Source organism: Pleuronectes platessa, chromosome 3, assembly GCF_947347685.1.
Source record: "Pleuronectes platessa chromosome 3, fPlePla1.1, whole genome shotgun sequence".
NCBI lineage: Eukaryota > Metazoa > Chordata > Actinopteri > Pleuronectiformes > Pleuronectidae > Pleuronectes > Pleuronectes platessa.
Window position 1 is genome coordinate 18107723 of NC_070628.1, and position 12593 is coordinate 18120315.

Genomic DNA, 12593 nt, shown 5'->3' on the forward strand with positions numbered 1-12593 from the left:
GAAAACTTTTTACTGTGAAATTTTTTTTTCATTATAACTGCCCACAACTGATTAACAATTAAATTGATGTAATTTATCTATCTCTTGACCATTGACGATATGATAGTGGAACAAAGTCACATTCACTTTAGAGAAGCTGGAAGCTGAACTTGAAATTTCTGCAATTTCTTTTGAAAAGTCCCCATTTGTGAAGCCACATTTGGCTCACATAAATAGAGGAAAACTATAAGACAAAACCCAAGCTCTAAAAACCAAAATAGTTAGAATCTCTTATTTGAGCAAAACGGAATGAATCCATTTGTACAAGTTGCGTTTTACCGCAATAATCTCATATGAATGTCTGGCGAAGCATGGGCTGTGGAATTTCTAAAATCTCACTCGACGAGATGTTTTGTTAACATGTAAAACGTCTCAAAGGGTTCACAGATGGGTGTATCTGCACACACAAAACAATCTACATTCCTGAAACGCTTGTCATAGCAGTTGCACACACAGACATAATAGAGAGCAAAACCAGCATGCACTTTTTTGTGACAACTATGGTTTCTATACCGTTTCATTCCTCACACACACTTAACTGCACACACACTGCATGTGTTTCTCGATGAGGCATTCAGAGGCTCTCCTGTTGACTTACAGATCATAATGTTGATTCCACTTTGGGTCCAGCGTGTTTCTCACAGTATCTGTAGAGTGACATTGTCCTGAACCGTCCACCACCACTTTGGCAAAGGGATCTGGCAACCCTGTAAAATAGACAGAGGCAAATGAGGTGGTTTCATTCATGCACATCTAAACCTAGTGAGGTCATCATTAACCCACACGTGTGTGATGACATTCAACATCCCACCTAAAACATTTACTGGACTGAAATCACAAGAGGGAGAGGGAGAGGGAGAGGGAGAGGGCGAGGAGGAGCTTAGCAAATGAATGCACTGCTCTACAGTGAGATAAGATTGTACCCATGTGAAATGGCAAAAAAAACTAAAATAGCATCGATACTAGTGGTCAGTGTTGATTTAGTGGCAGGCTGCTAGAAAATAAGTCAATGTATGGCAAACATTGCATTCATAAAGACTTAATTTAGCATCTATAGCTTCAGACATTCTACTCTTAACCAAACATCACACATAACTATTTTTGCATAGTTACTAAATAAAGACCCTCCTTTGCTTTTTAAGACTTGTCGAATAGTCTGTTTGATGGTGTCATTAAATTTAATCTCTAATAGAAACCCAAGCCAAGAAGTGCCTGACCCAAATGAAGGTCATGAAACCAGGTCAGTGGTCCATTTATATGGATTATAGATTCACATTTTACTGTTTCAATCTGAGACAGATTTATATAAATGTACACCAAAAAAAAAAAAAATAGGTCAAATTGCCAAAAATCTAATTGTCTCAGATTATTTCTGGAAATTCATTTTAGTCTAGTTTGGGTCAATGTAACATAGCTGTCCAACCTCTGAAAGTATAATTCAGAAAAGGCTGTCATCAAAAGATGACAAGTGAATATTGGTGACTATATACCTCTCGGCAATGAAACTGCAGACAGGTCAAACCTGTTAAGTCACTCTTCTGTTGTCTTCTGACTTCCCTCTCTGTGATAGCGCTATGCTTGTGCGCACGTTAGACAAAAATTGACCGACTATTATTTGTATCCATGGCTTCCGGGGGGGCATGAATAATCACACGTAAAAATAGGGATTACTTACGGAAGAAGTCTTTCTTTGCCAGGTTCTTTGCACACAGGACTGGAAGAGAACAAACACAGAGAGATGTTAATAACATGTAAAAACTAAATCCAGATAAAACGATTTCACATCAGTTAATATCGATAATTATCACAATAAATAACGCCTTATTTATTTTTGTTTAAACCTTAGTGAAGGCTTTAAACTCTTTTTGGTGACATTTGGATGATGCTAACCCTTTCTCTCTAAGAACATTTCAGGTATTAGCCAACTTGTATATTAATCAATTTCTTTCTTTGCTGTAAAACTGAACACAGTTTCTTCTCAGTATTTAGTGCTTTTATTTGCCAAAACATTCATTCGTCCATCCTCACTGCGCCCTCACAGGCCAGGAGACCAGTCTTTTTTTTGAGAGTTTCTCCTTGTAAAATATTGAGTAGCCGAGCACTCTTTCCTGTTTGTGAAGCTAATCCCAGGGGTGATGCATCAAAGGCAACATACAATGGCTTTCAGCAGAGACAGAGAAAGAAAGCTGCAAGTATGTATTTTGGTTTGTTCCGCTGTTGTCTTTCCATGTCCCTCCTCGAACGTCTCCATCCTGGTGTGTTGTAAGGCAGAGGTGAACTGAAGCAGACGAGTGCTTTCTTTGAAGCTAGCTCGACAGCGCTGTGAAAGTTACGGAGCACAACAAAGGAGGCCAAGCAGCTACAATCAAGAGCCATGGCTGAGAAAACTAATGCAGGGAGTGTATCAAAAACATAAGGGAACTTTAAACTTAGGAAAGGGAGTTAAACAAGCCTCACTGACTGCCTGCAGCTTATACCAGAAGAGGTATAAGCTTGAAGCAAAGAAACAGAAAAGATACCTAAAAAAATAACTCTCTGCCAGTGCTTACACTCGTCCTTGCGTTTTCAATAGTCACTGCTGTCATGGTCATGGGCTTTTAATTCATTATTGATACAGGAACAGGTGAACCCTATTCCAACAACATCATGGCTTTGGTCACTAAGTAAATTACTACGTGCCTTACTTGAGCTGTAACTACAAGATTTGTGTGCAAGTTATAGAAAAGGAAGAGCTCCGTTGTTGGTCAATGCCAAGACCTGAACAGAGACCAAAATGACACAGTGCGACAAATCAGATACAATCACAACATGGGAACGGACGATCAACACAAACCAAATTACACCGACTGGCCCGACCAAATGAACACTAACCATCATCTTGTCAGGGGAAATTACACAGTCAAATCTCACAGTATGGGCGCATGCCAAATCGAAGGCAGCCAGAACAACCTCCTGTGAGATCAGATGGACACCATTTTGTTGGCAGACGGTACAGGAGAAACAGAGGCCTGAATTCTTGGCAGAATATTTGTGGAACGAAAATCCAACATCCGCTAAAGTTTAAATGAGTCATAATCCTTCACCCAAAGACTTCTTTTTAATGTATATGCATGAGCCTATTTGCACACATTTTTCCAGGATATTAGGAGCAGATGCTGATGACAAATTTGAGGCCAAATGTTGTGATTGAGTATATCTGGGTTCACAATGTGAAACAGGGTAACAGAGAACATGGCTTTAGTTAAATTCTGATATTACATGCAATCCAGGCAGTGACGGACTATGCCTAAACCATGGTATTTGTGGTTCATTTAATTTACTTATTCACAATTAGAGACACAAATCCCATATTATTAAGACACTAAGCATACGTGACAAAGAACAGTGTTTCACACTATGTAATTTATCCCTCTACAGATTAATAATGAACCAATCTTCTTCCACTTCTCATTGTAACTTAAAAGATCACAACAGTTGATTCATTTTAGAGATGTGTCTGTCTCACACACAAAACAGGACAGACCCATTGGTCAAAGTTGGAGTGGCCATCATCGATCACAAACAGCTTCATACTTAGACCTAATTGCTGGGTCATATCTCATTATCTCATTCTGAAAATGGAGATTTGATGTCATCAACTAGGGTACTTAAAACTATTCCAATAAATCTGAACAATGAATGGCTGGTGTTAGCTGAGTCGCTTTGGGTGCTGCTCACCATGATGAAGAGGTACCATTGGTAAGTACCTATCAGGGTTGAATTGACTGTACTTGGCTCTCTGGTTACCAAACTGTGATGAAGATTAAGGGATTAACCTGCACACTGCCCCATTACCTCAGCCACAATTACCACAAAGGGAAAAGCCTCTTTCATTGTTATCAATGGGCTTTCACCAGCTGTGCTGTGAAGAAGAGGAGGCTGCCACAACTGATGACGATGAATAGGTTCAAAGAAGGCATTCATTACACAATGAAGCAATGATGACAAATGGGGGTCTAAAGTTTACAGAGATACAACCCACCAGGAAGGTTTGTAAGGATTTGGGGAATACAAAAATTGTGCTGGGAAAAAATTCCACACATATCAGCATTAGGGCTGCAGCTAAATATTAATTTATCATCCTATTCTGTAAATTATTTTCTTGATAATAGATTTATCTAACACTAACCCTATTAAATGTCAGAAACTAGTGAAAATGACAGTTTAATGTCATGACAAAGAAAGGCTACATTTGACTGTTTTCTGAATTTTGTGGGGGTGGATTTACTAAATGGTTACTAAAATTGTTGCACTTGCACTTCATACAAGGCATCTGCATTATAGATACACTGAAACTCTGAAATCTGGAATAAGCCTATTTGCAAAAGGCCTCATTGAATTTGCATGTTACAAAGCTGTGCTCTCTAAAAGCTAAAGCACTGTCTTCAAGAGAAATTAAAAACAAAACAAGCAAGACACAAGTTAATTCATGTTGGTTCTATCTACTGACGAAAATATTATGTGTTGGACAGTAAATAAAGGGGAATGGTTAACAGACACATTTTAAGCCCTAATATAGCCTCCAAAAGTTGATGCAAGTAGTTTCTAAAGGTCTTTAAACCAATACAGAAGAATATTGTAAATAAATTAATAATACAGAAGATGCAGAGTAAAGACAGTGAACGTTTTTTGTGATACCTGTTTTCTATTATGCTTTCTTGAACTATATCTAAGATGGTCTGAGAAATGTTTTAAAGCTCTACTCAAGGTATTATTGCTGATATGACCCTCACAGATTAAAAAAATATTTTGCAGCAGCCCCAGATTGACTTGGCCAAATATGTTGACAATATTATCTGGCCTTTTGCAGACTTTGCCACTCTGAATCCTCGCATCAATGAGGGATCACATCTCATCTCTGCACCCCGTGTGAATCCTACAGTGTTGAATAGCTACCACGTGAGCAGGCGGACCATGGTGACCCGGGGCTGGCAAAGGACCAGACTCATTAAGATCCTTACACGGAAAGCTAGGTCAACTAGGAATTGGTAAACGACCGGCAAGCCCAGGGTAGAGCTGCCTTGTGTTGTCCGTGGATCATCGTCTCAACCACAAAGGCCTACTTTAACAGTAAGACGAGAGACAGTAAATCTGACTGCACACCAACCCTGATGTTTTGGAAGGATAAATTTCATCAGGACATCTGAAAAATAAGACATTATTTTTAAAACAATAATGTTCAAAACAAAACAGCTAAAATAAGACAGATGAGCAATATCCTACAAATAAAGTTTCACCTTTTCTATTTTGTATCATGAGTGACGTCAAAAAAGGTTGTACTGATTTAGGTAGATGATCTTCCCCCTATGTTGGTCCAACATCAGATTTCAATCACGTTTGTGAGTCCAGATTTTGTTCTCACTTTAAAAACAAGACCAAGGCCTGCATGTTTCAGTCCAACAATAAGACATATGAATTACTATGTAAAGGTTTTAGTTGTTTAAATTCAGAAACATACAGTTATAGAGTCATAGAGAAGCGGCAGATCCATGAATTAAGCATCATCCAGTCAGTGTAGGATTACATGGCGAGACCGGGCCACTGAGACAGGTCAAATCCGCAGAAGGGCTGTGGCTGGAACAACTTGCTAAGTACACATGAGAATTGTTGCCGTTTTAAAAGCAAGCTGTGGTCAGAGTTTTCATGACGTGATAAAAAAGATGGATGGCATTATTTATTTAGAGTAAACTCACTGCACTTTAAGTGTGTATATATAACTGTATTTCATTATTAAAATAAGACACAAAAAATGTATTCGACCACCCAAAGTTGCCCAAATTTCTTACCAATCTGTGACAGTAGTTAAAGGGTCAAAAGGGGGTCAAGTTTCCTGCATTGTTTGGTAAAAGGATTTGAAGCAGCTGCTGATTTGGGACCATTTGGAGCTGAGTCACCCCATTCCACAGTCTGAAATAGGCCATAAATCAAACTTAGCAGTCACACCACATCAAGCCTATCCATCTGAGAAACGGACAAACAAGGATAATGCGTTTACCACTGTCTGGTATCTAAAGGGACACGGAGAGAGACAGCGCCCTGTCATTGACCCAGACAGTAAGTCCTTAAGGCTTTAGAGGTCAACCATTGCTTTCTCCAGGAAAACTTGTGGCGTACCATTTAGGTCTACACCTTCATTGAGCTTGAAAACTCGAGGATAGAGGAAATAAAGGTTCAGATACTTAGGAGTAGCATTACCTCTGAAGAATATTTAATGAATATAGTAAACCTAATTTATGTTGGGTAATTTCTACCGCATTTTACTGCTTGTGCCACACGATGAGTTAGAGGCTATATATACAGTGCCTTGCATAAGTATTCACCCCCTTTGGACTTTTCTACATTTTGTCATGGTATAACCACAGATTAAAATTTATTTCATCGTGAGTTTATTTAATGGACCAACACAAAATTGTGCATCATTTGGAAGTGGGGGGAAATATTACATGGATTTCACAATTATTTACAAATAAAAATCTGAAAAGTGTTGAGTGCATATGTATTCACCCCCTTTACTGTGAAACCCCTAACAAAGATCTGGTGCGACCAATTGCATTCACAAGTCACATTTGCAAGTCACATAATTAGTAAATAGGGTCCACCTGTCTGCAATTTAATCTCAGTATAAATACACCTGTTCTGTGACAGACTCAGAGTTTGTTGGAGATCATTACTGAACAAACAGCATCATGAAGACCAAGGAGCTCACCAAACAGGTCAGGGATAAAGTTGTGGAGAAAAATTAAGCAGGGTTAGGTTATAAAAAAATATCCAGAGCTTTGAACTTCTCTCTGAGCACCATAAAATCCATCATAAGAAAATGGAAAGAATATGGCACAACCGCAAACCTACCAAGAGGAGGCCGTCCACCCAAACTGAAGAGTCGGACAAGGAGAAAATGAATCAGAGAAGCAACCAGGAGGCCCATGGTTACTCTGGAGGAGTTGCAGAGATCCACAGCTGAGGTGGGAGAATCTGTCCACAGGACAACTATTAGTCGTCTACTCCACAAATCTGGCCTTTATGGAAGAGTGGCAAGAAGAAAGCCATTGTTGAAAGGGATCCATAAAAAATTCCGTTTGGAGTTTGCCAGAAGCCATGTGGGAGACACAGCAAACATGTGGAAGAAGGTGCTCTGGTCAGATGAGACCAAAATTGAACTTTTTGGCCTCAATGCAAAACGCTATGTGTGGCGAAAACCCAACACTGCCCATCACCCTGAACACACCATCCCAACAGTGAAACATGGTGGTGATAGCATCATGCTGTGGGGATGCTTCTCTTCAGCAGGTACAGGGAAACTGGTCAGAATAGAGGGAAAGATGGATGGAGCCAAGTACAGGGAAATCCTTGAAGAAAATCTGATGCAGTCTGCAAAAGACTTGAGACTGGGGCGGAGGTTCATCTTCCAGCAGGACAATGACCCTAAACATACAGCCAGAGCTACAAAGGAATGGTTTGGATTAAAGAATGTTAATGTCTTAAAATGGCCCAGTCAAAGCCCAGACCTCAATCCAATAGAGAATCTATGGCAAGACTTGAAGATTGCGGTTCACAGACGGTCTCCATCCAATCTGACTGAGCTTCATCTTTTTTGCCAAGAAGAATGGACAAACCTTTCCATCTCTAGATGTGCAAAGAGACTGGTAGAGACATGGTAGAGACATACCCCAAAAGACTTGCAGCTGTAATTGCAGCGAAAGGGGGTTCTACCAAGTATTGACACAGGGGGGTGAATACTTATGCACCCAACAGATGTCAACTTTTTTGTTCTCATTATTGTTTGTGTCACAATAAAATTTATTTTGCACCTCCAAAGTACTATGCATGTTTTGTTGATCAAACGGGAAAAAGTTTATTTAAGTCTATTTGAATTCCAGTTAGTAACAGTACATAATGGGAAAAAGTCCAAGGGGGGTGAATACTTATGCAAGGCACTGTATGACTATCAGTTAAATGTTTTTCAAAGATGTAATTATCCCGTGTGTCATTACCATGAGATACCAAAAAGACGAGTCGCCAGTAAAAATCCTTGTCACCGGGACAAATATAACAATTCCCTATGTTTGTAGCAGCAACATTTGTAGTATAATGTAATAATATGCAATCATTATAATTTGCAGAATGGAAACCCCCTCTGCAGTAAGAGTCATACTACAGATAAACACAGCCACACTGATGCCAAGCTGATGCCACGCTGCTTTTTACATAAATCAAGATGAATGATAATTACATTATGCATTACAATAAGCAAGAGTCCCTCATCATTCATTACAAAACATTGCTTCTGCCCTTAAAGAGAGGCAGTAAGAGAGGCGGGAGCTTTGCAGCGTCTCCATCTGTCTGAAGATAAAGGTCAGACTGAAGGTTGCCGTTAGTTCTGGTCAAAGGGTGAAAGGTCATTAACTGACTCGGGCAGGGGGGTGTCAGGGGATTCCAATTTGTTTTCTCAAGGGAGTCTCAGAGTTGCGATTTGTACCGTCTCCTGTCGCCTGTGCCATTTGTTGGGGAAAGGGGTAGGGGGTGGGACGAGTCAGATGCTAAAATCCAAAACAGTGTAGCCTTCGATGGATCTGACCGTTTTAGCTTGAACATAGCTTTGTTATCGCGATAGGAATATGATTAAATGAAACCCTCAAGTTATATATGTGTTTTCCATATTACTTTGTCCATGGTTTATATGTTTTTTTATTTTAAATAGGACTCGAAGTTCATTTTAATATGCAATAATTCAGTTTAGCATAAATATATGGTGGAATAGCGGCAGTAGAATTGGTAGAGGCCTCCAAATTAGTGCTTTTATATACACTGAAATAGCTTATTTTTTTTAAGAACATGTTCAGTCCCAATGCACATTTATTCTGAGTGGTATCAGTGGTATTTTAAGAACTGTGGGGATTTGCATCACAATTGTAAAGGTTCACACCTTAACTACACAACACAGTAAAACAAACTGCATTTTACAGAAATTACTCTGTAATTATGTTTGTTAGAAAGATGATTGCAGGACAAAAGGACATGAGCTGTATTCAAGTTCACAAAAGTGTATGATTTGCCAAGTGCAGTTCACTGAACCACCAGCATGCCTCTCGCACTCAGTGTTAACATTAACAAACCACAGCTGGGCCGCTGTGCCCTAGACCAAAGGGGTTGTTGACATTGCGTGATTGTACTGTCAACTCCACAGCGAGGCAAAGCCATTTGTGGTTCATTTGTTCACTTAATTCAAGCACTACAAGGACAGGTCAGTCAACCCGGGCTGCATCAGCATCCCCTCGCTGTACTTAGATGACGATGCTGTTATGGAGTGATGGTGGTCCTATGATTATCCACTATTTTAGTGCAAAGTGTGTCTGATTTGCTGTGCAGCTAATTCTGCTGCACCTGGTATATTAGGGCAAGTTATTGGGGAGCAATTTTGAATCATAAAAAGTTTAATGAGTCTGCACCAGTGAACCTAAATAATATCTTGAATACAATAAATCAACCAGAGGTGAGTGTCCAAACCATTGATCAAATTTAAACTGCGATTCTGTGAAGGGATAAATAAAGTGCCCAATTAAACCCATAATACTAAAGTGATGAGATATGACATGAGATATCATCAGTTCATGGTGTGGCGTCAAGACTGATCATTAATTAGATTAGAAAACAACAACATAAACATGAATCTCTCCTGAGATGAGTGCTTACATGAGACAGGCAATGACCTGGAACTGCAAACTTCTCCTCACAATGGTTAGGGTAATTTAGGGCCCAGGTTATAACTGACTGAAAATGTTACCCAAACACCATCAAAGTGTAATAATAATACAGGGTGAAAGTCAAACTTTGAAGGCACGCCTCCAAAAACTAGGTTATCAAGTAATGAAAAGTGGCACAAAGCCAGAATTTGATTCCTCTTACCTGTGCACACTCCTCACCTGATGCGAGCCGATCCACAGTGAACCAGGGTACTATACTCCGCAGGTTTCACACACATTTTATATTTCCAAAAATGTTTTTATATTAGAGCATAATTGCATTATATGATTTGAGAACAACAAAATGTTCTCTAGACTAAATAGGTCATACTGCATCACATGATCACAGGATGTGGCATCACTAAGGTTTAAACTTACCGAAAATGTGTAATCATAGTTATATTTGGATTGAAAGAGATACTTATTACGTATGCAATACTTTATATATATATATATATACACACACACATAAATACCCATATGTAAATACCTCTGACACCCCCCGAATCATTAGTGACAGTCATATATATTTAAAAAGAGAAGGCCCATATTCTTCACTGTTATGACTCTTGCTACAGCGCCACGCTGGCTCACTCACAGCATTGTCCAATAGTTAAACAAAATACTTCCTCTTCCCCTCCTCACGCCTCCCTGGCGGAATGGCTCATTCTATAGAAAACACGGAGAATGCATGTTTGGAAAAGTGTCAAGCACAAGTACTCTATGTGTGCGTGACCAACTTTTGTGTTTCTGCTGCCAGTGCACTCTGCAAAAAATAATAGTGTTGTGGAGTGAATTCGCATTTATGGGTCTCTAAAATTGGGCAGTGTCGCCAAAGTCGGCTTCTAATCTACATTGCACTTCCTTCCCAGACTCCCACCCTCAGCCTCTTTCCAGCCCAGCGAATGCTCGGGATGCCAATTATGTCATTCATTTAAGAGGCCAGCAGTCTACAGCTGACACTCCCCCTCCTACTCCCCCTCTCCGCTGCCCCAAGGAGACGCCAACAGAAAGGAGTCAGGAATCTGGGGTGGAACGTAATCGCTACACCGGGGAGGAGGGCTGGGCTGGAGAGGGGTGAGGAGGTAAAGACAAAGTGTTCATCTGGAGGTAGGAAACTACGGTGGAATGGAGAAGGGAGAGGGGGAGGAATGTGAGGAGGGGAAGAGAAGAGGTCTATCAAGAGTCACAAATCTGTGGAACGCAGACAGCGGAGAGGGAGAAAGGGAATGGGAATGCAGAGGGAGGGGGGGAGGGGAGAAGGTGATTGATACACTGAACTCTAAACAAGTAGTTATATTTAAATTTATTATATTGTATATATTTTGTCTGTAACGTCACGTGTACTCCCTTTGTGTTGTATAGTTCTAATGATTATATCTGTTCTTTTTCTTGTCTATTTGTGAACAAATATGTTAATTTAAAAAAAGAAAGGGGAGAGGGTAGTTTGGAGGAGAGATTCAATGACAGTGACAAAACGGCAGGGTTTACACTGACAAAGGAGTAGCAGGGATGGCAGAGAGAGATATAATAGGAGATGACAGGAGAGAAGGGGAGGGATAAAAGATGGAGCAGCGTTGACAAGAATTAAGTCTGAAAGTTGAGGAAATTTGCCAGTCTGCACTTACATCCTTAGAGTACCATTATCAGGAGGATGTCTGGAAATCTTTTTTTATAAATTTCATTGGCTGAAGTTCAACCACCCCATCTATCTGCAAGTGTGCCTTTCATTTTTTGGTGAATTTAGTCCATAAATGGAGGTTGATTGATTTACCCTGCATTGGATCTCTATTTCTGTACAGTTATATTTTTAGCAGCAAAGGAAGACAGGACGCCCTGCAGGCAGACAAGAGTAAACCAACTGTCGGTCCAGCCATGTCATCAGGACGAATGATTTTGATTTTACTGCTCCTCTTCTCACTAGACATTGAATTACACAACCCCCACAGTATACTGCAAGGGATACATTTTGGAGTGCAAAATGCCAAAAAGCCTTTGTCCTATTGGCTCATTCACTAATACAAACATATCATATCACTCAAAGATTCTACAAGCTGGGACAGCGATGGTTGTTCATTGTGAATGAAATCAATCTTATCTCATGCAGAGCTCCACAAACTTAAAAAAACTCCAGCTACACTACATGGGGAAACCTATCCTCAGCTGCAGTGTGAGCAACAGCCTGGTGAAAGCCAATTACAATCATCTTGATTCCATTGGAAACAGAAGCTGGTGTTGTTTACAACTACGCAACTTTAACAAAATGGAGCCAATTTGATTGTTAAGTATTTGGCTTCCCAGTTCTCTACAACCTCGATTAGTTACCAAGAAATAAAACAGAAGATTGGAATCGACAAACTAATCAAATGCATTGGTCTGTCTAGCAGCCCATGAATACGTAACCAACTGTCCAGTTAGAACAGAGAATGTACATTATATATAAATAACAACACACCCACAGATCAGCAGATTACTACTCTGCAGACTCGGGCTCCAAATGACATGTCCCACGCAAGATGGCAGTATTCATATCCAGAATATTTTGGCTTCATTTGTTTATATACAGTCTATAAGAATCTGCCATTGTATTCTGACTATATATTTCAAAAAAGGTCAGAGATTGAGGTGATGTGTACAGATAAATATGAAAAAGAACATGGGCTATAAGGTAAAATAGTTTTTTGGGGTAGGCAGGCTGAATCAAAGGGAACAGATGAAGTGCAAAGGTGGTCGGAAAGTAAGAAAGAAAGGTGACATGAAGCAGAGAGAAAAGGA

At 39.9% G+C, this 12593-nt stretch overlaps 1 protein-coding gene across 2 annotated transcripts in view; it reads right to left on the bottom strand.

Annotated features, from left to right (window-relative positions):
- Window positions 1-12593, bottom strand: part of LOC128436534 (E3 ubiquitin-protein ligase SMURF2) — a 67000-nt gene that overhangs the window by 38639 nt on the left and 15768 nt on the right. For both annotated transcript variants that reach the window (XM_053418280.1, XM_053418279.1), the window contains exons 2-3: window positions 1715-1753; window positions 638-746 (exon numbers count right to left, since the gene is read on the bottom strand). In XM_053418280.1, coding sequence (XP_053274255.1) covers window positions 638-746; window positions 1715-1753 — 148 coding nt within the window. The remainder of the gene's footprint in view (window positions 1-637; window positions 747-1714; window positions 1754-12593) is intronic.